The 22,751-nt window shown below is 47.4% G+C and overlaps 2 protein-coding genes across 2 annotated transcripts in view; both read left to right on the forward strand.

The window, feature by feature from the left end:
• LOC8028236 (integrin alpha-5) overlaps positions 1–19,190 on the forward strand; it is a 66,309-nt gene extending 47,119 nt beyond the window's left edge. Inside the window, exons 15-27 of the mRNA XM_040210430.3 lie at positions 1,084–1,244; positions 2,010–2,170; positions 3,939–4,070; positions 4,153–4,232; positions 5,315–5,546; positions 6,545–6,699; positions 6,821–6,890; positions 7,258–7,365; positions 8,853–9,083; positions 11,079–11,201; positions 11,295–11,393; positions 14,133–14,255; positions 18,876–19,190. Of these exons, the coding sequence (XP_040066364.1) occupies positions 1,084–1,244; positions 2,010–2,170; positions 3,939–4,070; positions 4,153–4,232; positions 5,315–5,546; positions 6,545–6,699; positions 6,821–6,890; positions 7,258–7,365; positions 8,853–9,083; positions 11,079–11,201; positions 11,295–11,393; positions 14,133–14,255; positions 18,876–19,163 (1,963 nt within the window). The 3' untranslated portion in view covers positions 19,164–19,190. The remainder of the gene's footprint in view (positions 1–1,083; positions 1,245–2,009; positions 2,171–3,938; positions 4,071–4,152; positions 4,233–5,314; positions 5,547–6,544; positions 6,700–6,820; positions 6,891–7,257; positions 7,366–8,852; positions 9,084–11,078; positions 11,202–11,294; positions 11,394–14,132; positions 14,256–18,875) is intronic.
• On the forward strand, positions 12,690–13,199 carry LOC120840002. The gene has a single exon (XM_040210427.2). The coding sequence runs from the start codon at positions 12,711–12,713 to the stop codon at positions 13,197–13,199; it is 489 nt and encodes a 162-aa protein (XP_040066361.1). The 5' UTR covers positions 12,690–12,710.
• Positions 19,191–22,751: the final 3,561 nt, after the last annotated feature.

Raw genomic sequence — 22,751 nt, forward strand, 5'->3', positions numbered from 1 at the left:
GCCGGAATGACCTTGGGGGGAGAGGGTGTTCGTAGCATCGGAGAGCGTTGAACACCCTCGCCTCCGACCGTCGTACTGCGTGGTCGGACGTCGGATCGGACGGTTTCGTCGTACATGTGTTTCGCGCTTTATGCAAACAAATACAGCTGACGAGTGTGACTAGTCTGATTTAGAGACGCTTCTCTTGCATGCCATGGGCCATGGCTTACCGGCTTCAAAATGGCTGTCGTAGAATACATTATTTTTAACTATCTAAGCGCATCGCGGTCAGTGTCTCTGTGTGGGCGTCTCGTGATTTACAAAAGCTTTGAGAAGTGAATCCTTGCACCTTAACACAGTAGGCTTCTGCCCAAGTAATTATGACGCGGCACAGAACCTTGAGATGCTTGATGACAGGCAGCTAGTTCAATAATCCTAACTGGTGGGCGATAAGCGGAAATAGGTGAACAATAGAACCAGAGTGCACCAGTCATTTTTTAATATTGAACAACTTATCGAGAGGCGTTGTCCAGCCTCCAGTCATAACTGGAGCACAACCTTACACAACATTGCTCAATGTCAACCTGAAGTTTTGGGGCATGCCACATGTGATTGGCGAACTATGCCATTACGGCATTATTATAGTGATAGCCATACCAGGTCGGCGTCGATGGGACCGGAAAGTCTTGATTGGTCGATAGGTCACGACGTCAAAGGCACGTGTGGCGTCACGTGTGACGTCACACGTGGCTGTGTCGTCAAGAGCCTATCGACCTGCTAAATTTAGCGGACGATTTTCTCACCATATTTAGCGGGTCGATAGAGTCATGACGTCACAACCACGTGTTACGGCAAGTGTGACGTCACGCGTGTGACGTCACTCCACATGACCTCGACCAGGAATTCCAAACAACCCACAACGCTCACGTGGGACGTCACGTGATACGTGACGCGGCCGACTAGGCCACGCACACACGATTGCACTGCTTGGGAACGAGCGCGGGTTTAGATGGAAAGGCTTTGCGTACGGGGCCCGATAACACAACCGCGTTCTCCGAGTTCGTTTAACCTTCTGTCACATCGCGACGTGCTGTTCCTGCGCAGGTCGCGTCCGATTGCGGAGCTCAGGGGTTCCATCAAAGCGGATGTGTCCATGATCACGGCGGACATCGGGAGCTGCGAGGTTTCGGGCGGAGATACTTTCTCCTGCTTCAAGCTCATCTCTTGCGTCCGCTATTACGGGAAGTTCGTCAGTCCTACCGTGGGTACGTGACGGCTCAAAGTAGTTTGCAGGTGTGTGAGCTCTGATTGGTACAGTCATCACTTACGGTAAAACACACTTATGTGCGCGCTGGTGCGCGTTTAATTTATTTTTTCGTCTCTTGCTTTGCCTGTATATGTACTTATCTAATTACGTTCGTATGGGGTTGTTGTTTTGTTAATGTCTGTTCTTGTTTTACTTGGGCATTTTTTTATTATAAACATCTTCTTGATTGCATTTTTCTCTTGATATGTTCGAGTTTTTGGTTATCCTACTGTCCAACTGGAACTCAATTGTTATGGACCCTCTAATTCAAAGCGCTTTTCGTACATTCCAGAAACATGGACACTTTGGAGTATCCACTTAACTTATCGTGATCTCTCTTTAAAATGTGTAGCACATCTTCATATGTTCTACACTGCGCGACACTGTTAGCACAAACACAACATGAACTTTTTTATTGGATTTTGCAGGGGTGTCGGCGGGCATCTGATTTAATTGCATAGGTTAGTTCACCAAATGAACATTTTCCATCACACTAGTAGTTTTGATTACATCTCTTCAATTCTAAGGAAAAACAGAAAGAAAGAAAAAACAATCACTTGTTCGTGCTAACAGTGTCGCGTAGCGTGCACCTGTGTCTCTTTTGTTTTGTTTTTTGTTTACTCATGCCATTTCTAGCCTTTCTTTTGCGACAGGCTTTGAATTCAGTACGACGCCCGCGCTGTTTATTTGACACAACGCCTTGGATTTTATTTCTCATCTTCAGAAGTGGAAACCGAGTTGAGTATCGACGTGAAGCGCGTGGCAGACAACCGCCCCGTCCGCGGTTTCATGTACAACAACGTGACCCAGGTGAACAAGTACAGCTCGTTGCTCACCGCGAGGGTGAACCACTCCACCTGCGAAACCAGGATGGTTTACCTGCAGGTACGAACGACGTGCCCTTTCATTGGATGCTCATATCACCTTACATCACATCGCCTCACTTGACATCGAATCACATCACCTTACGTTACCTCACATCACCACAGATCCCTCAAACCAACTCACAACACATCAAATCTCATAACCTCACATTACATCATATCGCAGCACCTCACATCACCTTACCTCACATTATATCTCCGTACATCTGCTCACCAACACACCACATCATTTCAGATCACTTCCCATTACATCGCCTTGCTCACATCAGATCACGGCACCTCACATCACCTCACGCCTGCTCACAACACACCTTATAATATTACATCGTCTTGCAACAGATTAGATCACATCGCATCACCTGACATTACATCCGATCACAGCACCCTACAATACCTCACATCACATCACCTGACCTCCCATCACATCACACACCCATCGCCTCACGTCATAACATATCACCTCACAGCACGTCCCTTGCCTTGCCTCGCACGACCTCACATTGCGTCATCTCACATCGCATCACCTCATAAAATCTTCTCATCATGTCACTTCACATAATTCGACGCGTTGTTAAGGCGAAAGCCTTATGTGTCCTATTACGCGAAAAGGCAGCGTCGGCGTTGTGCCCGAAAGATGGCCATAAGTATACGTTACCAAGCACGCGCCGGTCAAGGTCAAAGCGGATGCGCCTCAGAAATAAAACACAAAGCGCAGCAACGCAGATGCTCCGTAACGGAAGCCGTGAAACCGGCGAAGACGCCGCGCCTGCGCAGTAGGGGAGCGTGATGTCACTGCCGGAGCGCCGTGTGCAAAGACGTGGCGCGCTGCTTGTAGAAATGCGCTGGGTGTATAAATGCTTTCACATTCGTACACGTAAGCAGTTTTAAGTGTCTTCGGCGTGTTTTTTTTTTTCGTCATCTCAGAATGCACCGCGCAATGTAATTCGCTCCACCTTTCCCGATGTTTAACTGAAACTATCATCTAAATCGTCTATATATTAAGCTGTCTGCTTCTACGTTGCCTGCGTACATTATTCACTATTTTAAACACCTGTCTGACGATCATCTGGATGTGCGATTAGCAAATCATCGGCCACATATTTAAAATGTTGAACTTTATGTTAAAAACTTTGTTAAAAAAAAAAAAAGAAATTATGTTGCGGAAGAACGCTGCGGCGCAGCGGTACCAAGTGCGTTCTGAGGCCCTTCCCGCACGCTTCTCAATGGGCGGAAGGAGAACAAAAAAAGTTCGAAATAAGGACTTAACGCAGAAGGCTGCATTTCTCCAGCGCCTCATAATTTGACGAGCCTTAAACGTAAAGCATGTTGTTTTGGCCATCCAGCTTCCCGTTTTTTTTTTTTTATCCGTAACATGGGACTAAAGTATCAAACTGCCATCGCCGGCATTTTGCGCGCTGCCACCTTTGTTTACTGGATTGTGGAACGCGTTCTGAGCATGCGCAGTAGCTCTCTTCTGCGGAAAATTAGACCCCTGGCATGTGTACGCACAGTCCAGTGACTCGGCACTCCTTGCCTGGGTGATGAGCGATGGAAAGTTGTATAGTCATTGATGGCTGCAACTCATTATCGCTCAACAGCCAATCAGATAGAGGCATTCGCCAATAGGAACACTGAAGAACGAATCGCGAATAAAGAAACGCGACCATGATCAATCACACCCGACGTTCCTCAAGCTGTCGGCGACTCTACAGGTGTTGCATTGCATACGTCAAAGCTTTTTCATGAATACTGCTGGTATTTCTTCGCAGGCGGTTTTCGCCGATCCTGTGACGCCGTTCGTGACTCGCTTGGAATATCGACTGCGCGAGCCCAGCGAGCAGCGCTGGTGCCCCACGTGCCCCGTTCTAGACAAAGACCTTCCACAGGCAGTCACGCAAACGGTGAGTTTGGAAGATTGATCTCCAAAGACATTTTGGTCAGATGTATACCCTATAGTCGTGAATGAGCGCGTTCGATTTGCAGATTCCGTACCAACATGGCTGCCGATCCGACGACGTCTGCAGGTCCGATCTGAAGCTGAATGTGGAGCTCACCAACTACGAGTAAGCTACTTTGATGATTGGCCCACGCTTTTGCACAGGGGCTTTCGTCCCTATCACATATATATATATATATATATATATATATATATATATATTTTAATTGTGTAGCAGACTAAAAGTAAGTTAATCCCAAAGCCACCGATCGTCGTGTTCTAGGTTAAGTGCACAGCGTGTTTCAGGCATTCATCTAACTTGTGCCAAGACTTCAAGAAAACCTGGAGCATCCTACGCTTGTCGAACCAACGCAGTATTGTTCACATTCCTGTCGGGGAGGCGAATACTTTTTTTTTCCAATGTGCCAAACTGGCCAATTTTTTTTTCTTCTAATGTTGCATTTTTGCAACAGTGTGTCAGGGAGTTATTACCTCGTGAAACCGCATGAGCAGCTTTTTGTACTGTTTTTTGTTTCCTTTTTTGTACAAACCAAGAAGGGAAATAAAGCCTCGTATGTATACTATACAGAGACTTTCCGAGAAAAGATAACCATGTTTTTCGACCCTGGTAAATGAACTATACGTCGCAGGAAGCTGAAACTCTATGAGAATGGGACACTATCGGTCGGGATAGAATGCGAAATATTGATAGCTTGACGTTACCTGGTTCAAAAGGTAACTGAGGGAAAAACTAGATTTCTCAATGAGCCGACGACCACCTAAGCCTAATATCGTCGAAACAAGAAATTACATTGTGGGCGCCTGTAACATCTATTTCAGTGAAACAAACTTGTCAGAAAGAAAGAAAATATTATATTTTTCCTTGCTGACAAGAGTTTTTCACTCATATAAATCTCACAAGCGTCCGCAATGTCAGATCTTGTTTTTACGATATTAGGTGGATGTCGAATCATAGAAAAATGTGGCTTTTCTCAATTATCTTTTGATCCAGGTAACATCGTGTTCTAAAACTGTCACGTTCTATCCCAACCGCTGGTCACAATCTCACAGAGTTTGAGCTTTCTGCGATGCATATAGTTCATTTATTTGGACCAAAAAACACAGTTTTCTATTATTTGAAACTCCCTGTATAATGGCATCGCTGCCGTACTCGTGACTGTGGCCCATGTCGAACGTTGTCACTTCCAGTTCCTCGTCGCCCCTGGTAGTGGGCGAGCGGCGAGACCTGTCCGTGTCCGTGGTCGTGGAGAACAAGCAGTCCCTGGACCCGGCGTACCTGGCCCGCGTCGTCATCACGCTTCCAGCCACCGTGGGCGTCGTGAACAAGGACCGCTGCAGCGTCCAGAGGGACCGGGACGCCATCTTGGAGAAGATCCTCATCGTCTGCGACGCCGGCAACCCGATGCGTCCTGGCCGTCGCGTAGGTCGCTTGTTTCTTCGCGTTCCTTTTTCAGAGATTAAAAGCTAGTTCAAACACTTTGGTTGTAACCGAGTGTGCAAAAACCTTCTTTTAAGCCTCTTGGGACTGCTCATACGACCGGCTGCAAATGCACGCAGCGCAAGTGAACTCGTAAATGGTGTTTAAAACGGATATCAATTAATCCGGTATTAGTTCGTCTCGCTGAAATTGTAATGTCGCGTGCTCTTATTTTTGAGGCTCCTGCCTGTTTCCTGTCTTCTTCCTTGCATTGATGAACGTCCATATGCCGACAGTGAATTATCCGGTTACGGCGTATCTAACGACAATTTCTTGCATCCGAAGGAAACGACCGTTCGAAGGATGCAGAAGAATTGTTGATAAATCAGGCCGGTGGGAGTGTGTGTGTGTCTGGGGGGGGGAGGCAGTATTTGGTGGAACGAGATGGCGAATGCACCACGAATACCCGAAAGAAGCTTGCAGTCGCATGCTATCATGCCGTAAACCTACCAACAGACATGCCTAAAAGTGTTCGGAAGTCGAAAGAAAAAAAAAACACGGTAAAGGAACGCCTCAAAGAACGTATGGACACGTTCTAATTCCCCTACATTTGTGTTATCGGTGTTGAAGGTTATATGCGAATTTGTTTACGGAAATCTCAGGTAGTTTATGACATAATTAACTTCCTTCATCTCGCTTGCGCATGTATATGTACGACGAAACGTTTAAACTACCGATCAATGTTTGGAAACTTTTCTTTGTCTACGGTGCACCCGTTCTGCTCTTCAGTGCAAATCCTGAGTTATCAGAAATCTAAAATCATTGGTTAATTTCTATTATTTTTTCTGCATCGTTATTTTCTTATTTTTATGGTGTTTTTACGATTAAGATTCGTAACCCATTATTTCGTTTCTTTTTTTTTAAATTAAATTGTTTTTTTTTAAATTAATTGAGGAGATCAACAACAATAAGTTTGGCTCTGTCTCCTTTATCACTGGCAGGAAAACTTTATGCTCAAGCTGGATATGAGCCACGTGCAAGAAACCTTTTCGCTCAGCGCCGAGGCGACAACGACCAGCGAAGAGTCAACTCCTAAAGACAACAAGGTTCTGGTTACGCTGCCATTCGTCTACCAGGCTGACATTGCTATGTTAGGGTGGGTGCCTTTTCATTTTACATCCTCCGTCCCCTTCTTAACACACGTGTTTCTATCAAACTTCGTGATTTGTACGACCGGACAAATATGTCACGTTTTGTTCATTTATTATTCATTCCAGGAAAGCCAAGCCAGAAGTTGTAACCTTCAACCCAGAAACAAAGTCGATTCTGATGGAACATGGTTTCGTCGTAAGTTTGCCTATATTTACCTTTTCGAGGGGAGAAGTTACTAACGACGAAACGTATTGCCTTCTTCGCTTTGGTCACTGCCAAAGCAGATGTAATGCGATAGTATCCTTTGCAGCTTTTCAGATGTCTGTCGGTCACGACGCTGTTTTTGTGCAAACTCCTTCTGAACTGAACTAATCAGGTTTTCCGCTAAATGAAGTGGGAAAATTAAATTTGTTCATATGCATACACCAATCCCGGATTTCCTGTTGAGTTTTGGTATCGATCCGCTACTGACGGACGCAGATGCTTTCACAATTTGGTAGTCACATGCCATCTCATTTTAAAAGAGATAACGGAAATATACCACGTTGCTTACTTCATGCAGCTGGTCAAGCAGTACGCCAGCCCGATCCAACAAGTTGAACTCTCCCTGCACGTCCCGTATGTGTTCAGCGAGTCACAACCACCGATAAGCTACGTCAAAATGATAAAGGTGAGACGTGAGCGATACACTGTTTTCGCAACTGTCGCCACAGTGATTTTCTCCTGCTCTTTATGATTTGGCAGGAGATATCATTGCGTTTTAGAATGCAAACGTTCTTAAATCTTGTCTGTGTTCCCCGCGTCTACCAAAAACTGCAGATATATAGCGCAAAATGCATTCATGCCAATTAGTTCAATGAAAGTTGCACCTTTAAAAGTACACTTTTTATTTGCTCGTCGGGGGAGAGATTTAGAGCTTATGTGGAGAGTCGTTTTTAAGCAGATTTAAGTGGTTCTGAAAGTGACCATTTTTTAGCAGTCGCACTTCGTTCGGTAAATTTCCTGATTGGTCCACAACTAAAGTAAAGTATTAGACAGTGAGATGTAACTTTATTAAACATAATTTCGCTGGCCTTCATTTTTTATAGCGTGATCTACACTGGCCGAGGTTGAGCAGTTTCGCGTGGCTCGCATAATGAGCCGTGCTCCGTGCTGCGCATGCGCGAGGAGTGTGACGTCACACGACGCACAGCTAGCGCGCTGGAGCCGCCGCCGCCGCGCGCTCCGCCGCCGCCGCGCTCGCCTCGCCGGTCTGCGTATTCCAGAGGAGTGACGTCATAGCCGCGGCAGACGCACTAGCGCCGCCGCGTGCCCAGCTGTGCGTTTCCGTTGCGCATTAGCCAAGTCTGACGCTGCACCGGAGCCGCTTGATAGCGCCTCTCATTTTGTGCGCATAAGCTCACGCTACGTATATCCTGGCATAGCCGAGCTAAGCCACCGCAATTTTTTTCTCCGACTTAAATCTGATAAAACCGCCCTTCAACTTACATGAAGAAAATGTGGAGTTAGTTGATTTCAACAACACCCAACGCAGTGGGTGGACACTAAAATGGTACATCCCGAAAGTTTTTTTTTTCTTTAATAAATTCTTTAAACAAAATGCGTACATGACAGAGCCACAGTTAAATGCACCTCTTCCAATGTTTCTTGTTCCATTTGTGACCTTTTTATTTAACTACGCTGTGGGAGGTACTATGGATGATTAGCTCCACTATACTTATATCAATCGCACAGAAAAGGCATCCTTGTTCAATGAACTTGCTGACATGTTCATAGCGAACCTGTTGCAAAGAAATTCGTATGGTTCTGAACCGGTGAAGAAAACTGCCAGTAGCTTTCAACCGGATCATTACGAAGCCAACAAAATGAATATATGTATATCCTTTTTAATAATAAAAAAATGCCGACAAAAAGTTTGAGTCCCGCAAACGCTTATGTCAGAAAGCACCGTCAGCGATTTGTAGGTACTGTGCATTCTGATATGAATTTTTACGATTCAACTTTTGTTTAACTATTGGGCGTTAGATACATACAGGGTAATACAGGAAGCCATTGTTTTGGCCAATCGCGAACTTGAACCACAGCGACGCTCTTGGTCGCGCACGTCCGCACGATGATAATGGACCGCGCGTGTTTCGTCTGTTTCCCTTTATCCAGGTCCTCCAGGGCGACCTGTTTGTTCCCGGCACGTGCCGGAGTGTCGAGGGCTACTTCAGCCACAACGACAGCCGGGGGGTCCCCGAAAGCGCAATTCCGACAGAAGCCGTGTCCGGGGCCTCGAAGAATGGCACGGTGGGGGTGTCCGGCCGCGTGCAACGGGCCGCACCCGAGACGGACTTCCGGCCGGAAGGACTCTCCAAGCTCCTCTACAGGAACATACCGCCTTTGGTAGGCATACAGTCGTGTCTCGGTAATTCGCCACTTTCGTGAAAGGGGGCGCACTGGCGCCTATCAAAATGGTTGCCATCTGGATGATGGTCGTAGAACAGCAGTATACGAGGCTGGGTCTCCGACGCCTAAATGATAGATTTGCTATATTATACAGGCAGTATTAGAGCCTTACTTTATTCTTATTTTTTAGAGCGCAGCTCTTAGGTGCCCGTTTCCGGCTTGAGCGGCGTCGGCGTAACCGCGCGGTGCATTATGGGACGCATGACGTCACTGATGACGTCCTCAGTGACGTCATCGGCATTGACATCGTCATCGTCACTGATGATGTCATCAGTGACGTCACTGATGACGGCATCGGCATCGTCACTGATGACGTCATCTGCATCGTTATCGTAACTGATGACATCATCAGTGATGTCACTGATGACGTCATCGGCATTTGCATCGTCATCGTCATCGTCACTGATGACGTTACTGATGACGTTACTAGTGATGATGACATCAACAGTGACGTCACTGGTGATGTCATCGTCACGTGACCTCATAGGGGTCACGTGACCCCCGTGAGGTCACGTGACCCCGGTGACGTCAGATGACCCCCATGAGGTAACGTGACCCTCGTGAGGCGACGGCGACGCTGCTCGGAGGGAGCTGTAGCAGACAGGATGAGGACGTGAGGAGGGAGGAGGGGTATACCTTCCCCTCAGTATCCTTCCGTCCTCCTCCTCAAGAGCTGCGCTCTAATTCGGCGTTACAGGGAGTTGTAAACGGCTTTCATTTTTTTTTTTACACAACAAGAAGGTGTAAGCAAGCACCTTTATTATGAAGCCGATCATCCAGGAGCTATAGGGAGCGCGATTCTCACACCGCGCTATCACCATCGCCCTAGGTTGCGTATACGGACATTGTTAGTATGTATTCCCCGCTATATATCAACGTTTCCAGGTACGAACAGGGCCGATGCATGCATATTTTCTCTCAGTTTCATGTATAATTCACACTATGGACGCTTTCTTGGGGGTGAACGGAGGTGTTCATATTAGCGAGACATCACTGTACACAAACTAGTGCTTCATATACACTGATAGCGCGAGCACGACATCGGCGCTTTAACGCGTTTTACGAGCCTCGCATTGTTACCGCTTTGTTTTGTGCCCCAAACTATGCGGAGCGCAAGTTTGTCTGCTTCTTTTACAGGGGTTGTGGTGACGTCAGAACGCCTAGCCCTGATTGGCTCTGATTGAAGGATAGTGGGTAGACCTCAATGGAAGCTTCCTTGAGGTCTGCCCACTATCCTTCCAAACAAAGCCAATCAGAACTCGGCGTCGCTCTGACGTCATCGCAACCCCTGTAAAAGAAGCAGACGACTTGCTCTCCGAATATTTTTGATGAGAAAATTTCGATAAGAAAAACATGAGAATTCGATGACTGCAAGTTCGTGCTGACGCTGTCGTGCTATGTATAATATACATTGATATTTCATTCAAAGCATTGGAATGGAAATTACAAAGATGGGGCCAGGTAGGGCAGGCTGTTTCCTATATTTGAGGCAGTCTATACATAAAAATTGAACGTACGTAAGATTGCAAAAGTGTGATTAAGTGACACCACGAATTACAGAAAGCTAAAACGATTTGGTGACATCTTCATCCCTCCCCCTCCGGAATGTGGTGATTTAGCGGTAGCGTTACGTACATTTTTCTTCTGTACCTCTTGTATCAAAATGTATTCTTGCGTTGCCAAAAATGATGAGGACAAAGTCAATATAATTCTGAAAATGTTGTGCTCCTTCGCTTCAATGCAGCGGGTTCGCGGGAGTAATGAGCGAACAAATTTATGGCCGACAGGTGTACTTTTTTGTCGGTACAGTCACGCTTGAAATCTGGAGACAAAAGACAAATAATTTATTTTAGACGAAACATATATAGTGTACTTTCTTTCGGAAAAGCGCGTCAAACGTCATCGTGTCCATTTTTAATAATTGCTCCGCAGAACTGCAAGACATCCCTATGCCATGAAATTAGATGCAACCTGGGACCCTTCCTGAACCGCCACAGAATTGCGCAGATCATGCTCTACATCGTCTTCAACATGACAGAGTTCACCAGACAAGCAGTGAGTTCAATAGATAATCAACACTTATACTTAAATTCGCCAAAGGAACTGAGAATGACGCGTGAATTCTAATTCTTATCGTGCTATTTGCAGGGGATCTGGCACGCCTTTAGTGTTGGATCGGAGGGGTCGCTCAAGATCTTGGACAACACCACTTTCATCTCTGGGGCTACCTTCCAAAAGGAGATTAGAGTGAGTGATAGCTGAAAATGAGTCCGATACGAAACCTCTATACTATCTCACCCTTCGTGGTGTAGCTGGGGAGGACATTTTTGCCGGTTAAAACCTTCGAACTGATCGATGGAGTGCACGACACTACACACTCAACGTTTCCCACACTTACTGGTGCATTAAGGGTGTTTTAGAGACTTACGCACTTTCAATACCCTTACTTCGAGTGATACGCACTTTAATACGGTGTTGATGCGTGGAACACCCTTGATTTTGAACGGTGTGAAAAGCATGTAGAAAAAAGTGCTGCTGGGCTACAGTGTGGCGAATCGACATTACACCCGCTTCACCCGCTTCATACAGCTTTAGTGGAGGTTGCTTTTGCGACTACATTGGGCGCGTTCAGTAGCGGCTCCGGGAGTCAAGGAGCCAGCGCTTCTTCCACTAGGCGACGAAAAACTACTTCCGGTGCACGTAACTTTGAGTTTTCGGAGTCAAGCTCCCGTGCACCCGGTCCGGAGACGGTGGACGCAGAGCCGTTTATACTGAGAGAGTCTGGCCTTCTTGAGGATATTTCGAGAGCCTGACAACCACAGCAGCGTAGTCTGACAACCGGAGGATGACCACTTCCGTCCGCCATTTTGCTTGTGGAGCTCTGACTCATAGGGGTTCTATGCGATTTCTCAGGAATAAAGAAGAGAAAGAAGTAACGCCATTTTGTGCTATAGAGCAAGGTATGACGTATTTTGGGATTGCAAACATATATATTCCGGTGCTAAAAAAAGAAAAATGGCGGGAGGAGCAGCGTCGGCTGTAGCTTAGTCATATAAAATGCAATAGTGCTAAGATCGCCAGCACCCTATTTTTAAGACATTCGCCGGCAAGCTAAGGGTGTTACTATAACACTCTTAAGGTATTAGCCGTGGAACAAGCTTAAAGGGTGTAAAACAATTAGCGCGTATACCACCCGGCCATATAGCACTGCCCTCACCTTTGCAGTTGGTTTTGTACACTGCTGAGCCTGCTCGTGCAGGACCTTTATTGTAATAAACTGTAAGTTAGGACAAGTCCTGCGGTAATGCCATCAGTTGATAATAAACGGTCAGAACTGTAAAACATACGAGGTCTCTTAAAAAAGTATCCGACCTTATTTTTTTTTGCTTTTTTTTGCGAACACCTGATGGATATGAAACAAGCAGGCTTGCGCATCAGCCGACCTTGAACCTTTGTGCGCATGCGTGAATTTTTTCCCGCCTGCCGATCGCGTCAATCGCTGGGAAACAGCGTTTGAGTGGGGTAGGGCGTAGTGCTCTCGTCGGTTTTTTTATTGCAAGGAAAATGGCGGAGCGACTGGTGATGCGCTACTGCATCACATTTTGCCAGAAACTGCGCGACAGCCAAGTGGAAACCATTCGGAAAATTCAGACGGCTTTCGGTGACGATGCTATGAGCAGCACACAGATTAAGGAGTGGTACAATCGCTCTAAAGACGGCCGCACATCGGTGGAGAGCGAGCAACGCTCCGGTTGGCCATCAGCATGCCGAAATGACCAGGTCATTGCCGAAGTGAACGCTGTGGTGATGCGGGACCGTCATGTGACTATCCGAGAAAATACAAAAGAGGTGGGCATCAGCACTCTTTCTGCACATTCCATTATGACCAAAGATTTGGCCATGAATAGAGTTGCGGCGAAATTTTTGCCGAAGCTGCTCACGGTGGAGCAAAAGCAACTTCTTGTTGAAGTCTCACAGGACATGCTGGATTCCACAAACAGTGACCCCAACTTCATGAAGACCATAATCACTGGTGACGAGTCTTGGATGTAGGGGTACGACCGGGAAACCAAATCACAGTCGTCGCAGTGGAAGCGTTCTACGTCACCAAGACCAAAGAAGGCCCGCCAAGTGCGCAGCAACGTCAAAGTGATATGCTGACTGCTTTCTTTGACTCCCGCGGTGTGGTACACCACGAGTACGCACCACAGGGTCAAACAATCACCAAAGAGCACTACAGGGATGTCCTCCGTCGCCTACGTGATGCTGTGCGGCGCAAGACACCGGAGTTGTGGTCAACAGAAAATATGCGCATCCATCACGACAATGCTCCAGCACATTCCTCGCACTTGATTCAAACTTTTTTGGCGAAAAACCAGACTCCTGTAGTTCAACAGGCTCCTTACCAGGCACGTAGCCAGGATTTTTTTTTTTTTTTGTGGGGGGGGGGGGGGGGGGGGGGCCGCCGCCCATGACAAAATGCTGTATGAGGGGGAGGGGGGAGAGGAGGTCCCAGCAAAATCGAAGATATAAGGGGGGGGGGGGCAGGCCCCATGGGCCGCCCCCCTGGCTACGTGCCTGCTCCTTACTCTCCTAATATGGCCCCTTGCGACTTCTGGCCGTTTCCCAAAATCAAGAGACCATTGAAAAGAGCGCGATTTCAGACAAAAGAGGACATTATTGCTGCAACGACAGCTGAGCTAAACTCCATTGCGAAAGAGGCCTTCTCGGAATGCTTCCAACAATGGCAGCACCGCTGGGAGAAGTGTGTGGAGTCCCAAGGAGACTAGTTTGAGGGTGATTAGGTTTTCAGGGCTCCAGTTATGCCAGTTGATTTCTTTTCTTGGGCCAAAGGTTGGATACTTTTATAACAGACCTATTATTCAAAAACCGTATCGTACGCTGAGCAGCAAAGGTGAAGTTATCTGCGAATCATTCTACTGAAGAGTGTGGTTCACGTTACATAAACACTTTGTCGCACTGCAGGTGGCTACCGTGCTCCAGAAAGAGGGCCCTCCTCCCGCCAAGAAGGTGGCCGCTTGGATCGTGGCGGTCAGCGCATTCTGTGGCCTCATCCTCTTTTCGCTCATCATCGCGGGGCTCGTTCATGTACGTAGACCAGATCGTTTTTACATTATTCTTAGTGGAATAGCCCGTACGTAGCTGTGCCCTTTTTGTAGAGCTTGTGCTCCTTGGCGAGTTCTGCAATTCCGACAGTGTGAGCATGCTGTGTGTCAAACAACCAAACCAATGAACCAGCCACAGGAAATACGTGTAAAGTGTGCATATCGCCAGAAAAGGGCTGTATACTTAATGCGGTCAGTTGGGCGAGTTGGAACCCGTTAAACAGAGAAGGAAATGACTTTTCTGCAATGATACGCGTATGCAAGTGCGTATGATTGAATCCGCGTGTCTCCCTTGAGCTCACATGTCCTTGTGTGTGTGCCGTTGCTCGACCTGAGTTCGCGTTTTGTTTCTTCTCTTTAGAGCGCAGCTCAGGCGCCCGCTTCCGGCTTGAGCGGCGTCGCAGTCGCCGTTGCCGTCGGCGTCGGCGTAAACGCGCGGTGCATTATGGGACGCGTGGCGTCACTGATGACGTCATTATCATCGTCATCACCACGATGACGTCACTGATGACGTCATTGACATTATCACGTGTGACGTCACCTGATCTCACGTTACCCAGGTGACGTCACGTGACCCCCGTGAGGTCACGTGACTCCGCCAGGGTCACGTGACCTCACGGTTACGCCGCTCGGAGGGAGGAGTAGCAGGCATGACGAGGAAATGAAAAGGAGGGAGGAGGGGTAAACCCTCCCCTCAGTACCCTTCCCTCCTCCTCCTTTTCAAGAGCTGCGCTCTAATTCGGCATTACAGAGAGTTGTAAACGGCTTTCACTTTTTCTTTCCAATACATGCGACTTGTGTGTTACTTTACCTCTACGTGAGGTAAACTAACATGAACGTGAGGGATCGGTCATTCCAATATTTAGAAGTCCTCAGCCCAGCACGCCCATGTTCGTCGCTTCAGAAAGCGAGCAAATCACGCGCCATACGCACGAACACTGAAAATGGAACCGGCCAGGATCCGTTTTTTTGGAAAGGTCTATAGACAATTGCGAGCAAGGCGACTGGCCACCGCCATGTTTCTGCTCGTGTGGGAAAGCCAGTGCAATTGCAAGCTTGCCAAGGCTATGTTCACGCGCACGTTGCATGTGCTTGCACGCATGGGGTACATATGGTGTACCAGTCGGGGCGCCGTGCTTTTAATGCGAAAGCATTAACTGTCCCATAGAGTGGAGCCGGCGTTGTCCGTAACCGCGAAAACGGCAGAGAAATTCCCCGCCGCGGAACGGCTTTTAAAATGGCTGCGACGCGGCTCGCGCGCCGAATAGTTCCAAGGAACGCCCCGCCACAGAGAAGCCCTCTCCTGGCGGTACTCCCGCGCGCCTCCGCAGCAGCGTACACCCGCCGCTCCCCACAGCCCGGCCGGTAATTTTTTTTGTGGCATGTCCGGAGAAGTGAAGATTGCTCGAGCACAGCTGGTGATCGGCGGTCAATGTGCGCGAGCGCACTGGTCCAATAGCTTTGGAGCACGTGGAGCGAAAGCTCGTGCTGCAAAATCCAGGGCCACGTGCCCAGGGCATAGCCTCCTCTATACTGACAAAGCCTAGCAGATCGCCACGAGACGCGGCCGTCGAAAGTGAAAATAAATACTTTACTGGGGGGAATACATTCCACTCCTCTCAAATACAATAGCTTCGGCGCGGACAGGTTTTCTGGGCTTGGCGAGAGCCATCTATCGTCGTGAAGGTCTCGGCTACCGGGCGGTAAATATACTTCGTTTCACCTTATGTGCGAGCGAAGGCAAAGCTGGAAGCGCGAGCACGAAAGCTCCGCGCGTTCAGGCTTTGCTCGAGCGCGCGAGCTGGGCAGAAACGCAAAAAGCGCTGCTCTCGCGCTTTTAGCTTTGCCTTCGCTCGCAGATAAGGTGAACCAAAGTATAGACGCTTTACACACGCGCCAAATTACAGCCGCCATTGCTGACCTTCTCTTGTCTTACCGAGATGTCGAGCAACTGAAACGGTAATTGACGATCCTCTACAAAGGCCGATGCTTTAGAAAAGGACACAGTCGAATCTAATATGGCAATAACCTGTCCTGCTATGGTAATGATGAAGTGAAATAAACGGAATAAGAGGAAACAAAAACTGAAGGTCAGTTATGGCGGCGTCCATGCACAGCTGCTGCAAAGCGTCTATAGCTCAGTGCTGCGCCAAATACTTTGCTGCGCTGTGCCCCCGTAATCTTCCCAAGGGTTGCACGTTGCACGTGCCTCGTGCTTCGACGCACTTCGCGGAGACGACACCGCCGCGGCCGCCGCGAACATCCATGCGGACCTCCACATCGTCAGCGGCGCTGTAGGCGTTCTGTCTGATGCAAATGAGCAGAGTGGAATGTATTCCCCCTAGTAAAGTATTTGGTGAAAAGGTAGAGCGGCAGACAAGAGGAATGTAACGGGCGCCCCGCTGCGGCGAGACGCCGAAACATACTTGTCCCGAGCGATGGAATATCCGCTCGTGCTTCTCGCGTTCCTCGGGCTACCACTTCTTTTCTCGTCGGGTTTGAAAACCACATTTCGGGTCCTCGTCGCTGCAAGAACTGTGCGCTGACTACAGGCTCCCCGACAAACTCTTTGTGCTATACCAGATCCTCGCGCTCCAAATCTGCTACCGGACAGTCTATGGCTTCGTCATCAAACTGCCAGGCTTTGTGAGTATAGAGGAGGCTATGCCCAGGGCCATAGCCTCCTACATACTGACAAAGCCTGGCAGATCGCCACGAGAAGCCGCCGCCGAAATGAAAAAGGTGGAGCGGCAGACAACGGATGAGTAAAGACTCTTGATAAAATTCACGCTTTCAAGTACCACCAACCATTGTTGTAGGAACGCGCAAGACACGTGCCACGAGCGGGTGCTCCGCCGCCAATCGCTTCCAAGAGCCGCTCATTTCAGTGGTGTTCCGCGATTTGCTTTCAAGGGCCGCTCGAGACGGGCCTCGTGCACTGAAGCATTTGACCATACTTGCAAGGCAAACGCAAACACGTTGAGGGGCTTTACGGATGAGAGGATAGCCACGTGAATGGCACCGCGCTGCGGCGAGACGCGGGAACACACATCTCCCGAGCGAACAAGTGTGTTTCGGGTCCTCGCCGCTGCCAAAGCTGTGCGCTGACGTCTAGGTTCCCTGAGAAATGACTCGTTGATGCTCTGTGCTACCACATCCTTGCGCTCCAAATCTGCGACCGGGCACTCTGTGGCTCCATTGTCAAAATGCCAGGCTTTTTGAGTATAGAGGGGATTATGCCAGGGCATAACCCAGAGATCCTGGGTTTAATCCTCATCCCTGACCGTTTTGATCTGGATGAACTTAGCGTACCGGTGTGCGCTCGTGTATCGCCACTGCGTGGTGCACGACTCGAGGCTGCAGGTTACAAGGTCGCCATGTTCTTGCAGACAAAACTTGCGCTGTGTAAGGAACTAACGACTACTTTTTTTTGTCGTGTCCGTGTCTCTTTCCTGTCTTCCTGTATTTTTGTGCGCAACATTAACCATCTCCCGGAGAAAGATGTTCACCGAACATATTAAGAACATTTGTAGCTAGTTATTTAAGTAGGATTTATGGTGAATATTCGAAAACCTCCCTCAGTCTTTAATCAATATAACCCCTGTCAACCGCTCTATTATCCATATAAAGACTAAATATAATGAATTAAGGGAAATCCCCAACGTGAAGAAGACTAGCAAACATTGCAGCAGATTGATATCGTTCAGAGAGTTGTATGGATCAGTCAACGAATATATTTTTGTTTCATGGTGCAATACGCCAAAACAACAGGACAAAAAACGAAGGAAACGCCGCGTCCTGTCTAGTTCTCCCTTCGTTTTTTTGTCCCTGTTGTTTTGGCGTATTACACCATGATGCAAAACCAACTAGCCCAACTAGCCATACTTATATTTTTGTTATTCTACTTTCATGTGCGCGAGTGGGTTAGGTGTGAAAAAAAAATGTTATGTGGGAAATATATATATATGTTTGAACTGATTCATAAATTAGAGCTTGGAAACTGCTTTGAACAAAACTATTCAAGCAAACTGAGGTGCTCATGTTGCCCTAGGATATAACAATAATCTTTATTTTGACGTGTCCACACACACATCACGAAGCCTCAAGACAATCAAGGCGAGAGTGATAAGGCATGGTCTCGTCGTCCTTCGTTATTTTATCCTTTTTACTGTCTGCTGAAGTCGCAGAACCACAGCTCATAGATCACATATAAAATTACACGGAGTTTCTCTACAGACATGGTGATAAAATCATCCGCGGACACGCCTCAAGCCGTGTTCGAATTAAGCGGGTTTGCTTCGAACATATGCATATTTCGAACATGTCTGCAGAAGGTCTCTGTATGACCAATGTGACAGGATACAGGAAAGAAACTCGGCTCAGACAGTGTCTGCATACTTTCTGTAATATGATGTATTAGCAGTGTGTCCGCCGCTTAATTAAGACACCAACATGGCGTCGAAGACGTGCACGCAATTGAGGGAGAAAAAAAGTCGACTTTTGTGGAGGCACCACGGTGCGGTACACCTGCACAATATGATCATCAAAATTATCGTCTCGATTAAAAAAAAAATATATTGTTTTCTTTTTTTCCTTTGGGCAGTTGGGTTTCTTCCGCCGCCAGCAACGCGAGGCCCTGGAACGGCTGCTGAAGGAGGAACAGGATCAGAACGAGTGGAACGAGTTCATGGTCACCGAGGCCGAGGTCGAAGCCGAGAAGGAGTACTTCCGCAAGAGCATGATGGCCGGCGTCGAGGACTTCAACCTAGAGGACTTCAAGGGCGAACCAGGAGCGGCCTTCGAGCCTGAACTGGACTCCGCAACCACCGACGAGAAAGCGGTGGCGTTTGCCAACTATAGTTACAGCAGTCCGCCTCCTCCGCAAATGTAAAAACACTCCACCATCGGAGATATTCTGATGGCCACCGCGGTGGCTCCGAGGCAAAGCGCCGGCATACGGATCCCCAGTTCTGGGGATCCGTATGCCGATCCCCAGTTGGGGCGGGTTCGAATCCCGAGGTGCCCGCAATATGATGGAGGCCTATTGCGGAGAAGGCGCCGTATAACCGAGCTTTCGGTTGCACGTCAAAAGATCCCCACCCCAGGTGGCCGAAATTAGTCCTCAGTCCTTCGCTGGGGCGTGCCAGGGGCCTGTCGTTGGTCTGGCACGTAAAAACCCCAATTTCACTTTGATCAGAGATATCTCTAAAAAGCCCTGTCCCAGAATTTCTTTCGCCAAACTGTTCCACGTTCAAAGACTTTTCTTTTTTTTAAGACAGGGGAAGGGGGTGGGGATATCTTTTTTGCAATTGAAAAATCATTTTAGTATTTTCTTTTCCCAATCTGCGAATTTCGAGAGTACCGAAGGAACGAGGTAGATATTAAGAAAGGAAAACCGCTTTGAGGGGAGGGAAGGTAAGAAGTGTGCAAAGTTGGCTGGTTTTCAGGGCCGTAACCAGGGGGGGGGGGGGGGGGGGGTTCTGATCCCCCCCCCCTCCCCCGAAATTTTTTTCTGGATACTGCCCTGGTCGGTGCACTTGCAGCCAGCCGATTTTAATCTCCACCTCTGCGCATGCGCAGTGGCACCGGTCGGCTACCGGGTACCAAACCGGGACCGGTTCTTCGGTTTGCTATAACTCTCCATTATATGCCACCGATGCACATGATTCATAGGCGAAAATAAGACAATAGACATTTTCAAAATGGCCGCCGTTGTCCCCGAAAACTCCCCCCCCCCCCTTCCCCCGAAATTTTTTTCTGGGTACGTCCCTGCTGGTTTTGCACCCTCTTTGTGAATGTAAGTGTCCACAAGTATCATCATCATAAATGAGAGATCTCACCCACGGCGTGCAACATATATACACCGTTCACCCCTAAGCTGAGATATCGGTGAAGGCTACACTCTCGTTGCACCAATCCCTTGTACCTGACCCCGCTCTCAGCGCGTGAATTGGGCAGGGACGTGATTACGTGGCGAGAGATGCAACGAGCACCTAGCATTTTATGCACTGTCAGCTTAGGGGTGCACGAAGTATAGAGCGAGTTGCAACTTAGTGTGAAAAGGACAGTCAGATTTTCTGTCATGTCGGTAATATCCAGGAACTTCAGTCATTCACCGTGGCAATACCCAAAGACCTAGTAATTCCTTTTTCTTTTGTTCTCTTCTGCCCATTTCCCCAATCTTAGGGTTGTTTTTGAATTATATAGACCTTCCCTAGCTGCGCCAACAGTCACCTGTCGTTGAACAACAAAGTCGAAGACTGAGTATATTAAACAACATATTTGCCCCTGGAGGGAATTAAGCATTTTAGAACCTGACCATTACGGTCCTAACAGTTTTTATGTATTTAACACGTCATTGCACAATTAAACTGAATGGTTAAATTGCCTGGTTGAGTGATATCAAACGGTAAACTCGTGAAACAGTAATTTTGCCAGGCTCCTGAGATATTCTTATTCACACTAAATCCACAACAAATAATTGCGCACCATTTGTAAAACAGGCGCACACTCGGTTGATGCCGAAGCGCATGATGGGAAAGTCATGTACAACACGCATATAATATTGCAGTGCATGATCTGCCGTTTCTAAATTCCCATGTATGAGAGCTGGGACACAATATACAGAATTCCCCACCCAGGACAACGGCGTCTCAAGCGGCCCGAAATTTTCTTAGGACATATATATACACTCACAATCAAACCTAATTGGAGCACGCTGCCACGCGTTTTGCTGCGCGGAGCGCTAACCTCGCTGGCGGCGACCGGAGCAGTCGATTTGTCACGTGATGATTGGTCATTATAGTGCTTGAGGGGAGAGCGGTGGCCCCCGAACTCAGGAACCACATCAGACAACATGCGTGCGAAAAAGAGGCCGCCGTTCTTTTCTCTTGTCTTGCTCCTCCGATCGCCGGAAATGTCCTCGGTGTGTTGCGATCTTTGATTGCTTGGCTGCGTATCGTCATGATTTAGAGATTTCTAGGATGCTTATAGCCAGCAGGGTGAGTTATCACCATATTTAGGCGATCTCATACAGCTCCTCAGGGCACTGTGATGTTTCCCCAGTCACAGTGCCACGAAGGAGACACGGCTCTGATCCACGTCATTCGACGGCATTTTTTCATCATCCTCATCTGGTACCTCGATTGTCTGTGTTTTGACTGCATCTATCATGAAATATTATTGAGGAAAATAGTTTTTATATACAGTGTAATATTTTTTTTTAATGAAAACAGAATTTTAAGATGGTGCACACTGTTAGCTGAATGCCGTCTTCGCTAGCTGTTTCTCGAAATCGGCGGACATTACTGAAAAAATAGTTGCCATGATAAGTTGGCTAATTTAACTAAAATTTTAATTAACTTTGAATGAGTGGTTTTATGGGACATGTTGCAATTGCTGGAATGACGGTAATTACCCGCAAGCAGGGGCAGATTTAGAGGGGGGGGGGGGTCCGGATGTCCTGACCCCCCACCCTTGATTTCTGCATGCGTAAAATTAAGGGCGTAAAACGAACGAGAGGGGGTTCCTCAACATATGGTACGCTGACCAACACCTAACCCCCCCCCCCCCCTTCCTTCCCCTCAGGAAATTCTTGCATCCGCCCTTGCCCGCAAGCCTTACCCACAATCACGCTCAGAAAATTCCAAGCGTCATTCTGGGTAGGGCTCGCGGCGCGCTTTTTTGCGCAAAAATTTTTAAATCAGGCTAAAGTGAAAATTGATTAAATATTATCTCAAACACCAACAAACTTTTCCTAATTCGTTTAATTGGTCTGACCTTTAATAGCGATTGCAGTGAATTCTGCAATTACAACATGACCCGTTAAATTAATAGTTGAAAAGTTTATAACAAATCCAAGTTAATTAGCCGAGTTATTATGACGATTATTCCCTCAGCTAATGTCCGCCTAACTCGAGAAACACCTAGCGATAACGGCATTCAGCTATCAGTTTGCACTACATTTTAAAAATTGTTTCCATTAAAACGCATCACCTTGTATAACGTGCAATGTGACTGAAATACTATCTGCTAAGTCAAGGCAAAACTAAAATGAGAAAGTTAATGGGCAATCTAATTTTGCACACTTAGACGAAGTCCTCAATCTTGCCAAACCAAGAAAAGTTGTACATATGTGTTGATATTTATTAAAGTGTCTGATACATGCTGCATTTTGTTTGTCTGCATAAGCTCATGCATTTAAGGGTGATACGATACACGCTTGCAAAATGAACAATTCAGTTTTATTTTTCATTTTCTACAATCAACATGAAGTAAACTAAAAACCCTGGTTTCAGAAGAGGCAAAAGACTTCTGAAAAATCGTACTTTTGTAGTTTAGAAAAAAGAAGGCACTGCAAGTGAAACATTGCATAATTTGCATAGTCAAGCTTTCTTCCTTAAACTTCTAACCATAGTTGAATAATAAAATGTAGTTTAGCTTTACAGCTAAACTACAAGGCAACTAATTGGTATAATAG

This window comes from Ixodes scapularis, unplaced genomic scaffold (assembly GCF_016920785.2).
Source record: "Ixodes scapularis isolate PalLabHiFi unplaced genomic scaffold, ASM1692078v2 PGA_scaffold5__190_contigs__length_132052651, whole genome shotgun sequence".
Lineage (NCBI taxonomy): Eukaryota > Metazoa > Arthropoda > Arachnida > Ixodida > Ixodidae > Ixodes > Ixodes scapularis.

What these genes read in the sequence shown, in the direction of transcription:
- LOC120840002 (XM_040210427.2), top strand. Translation starts at nt 12,711, where the DNA reads ATGGCGGAGCGACTGGTGATGCGCTACTGCATCACATTTTGCCAGAAA.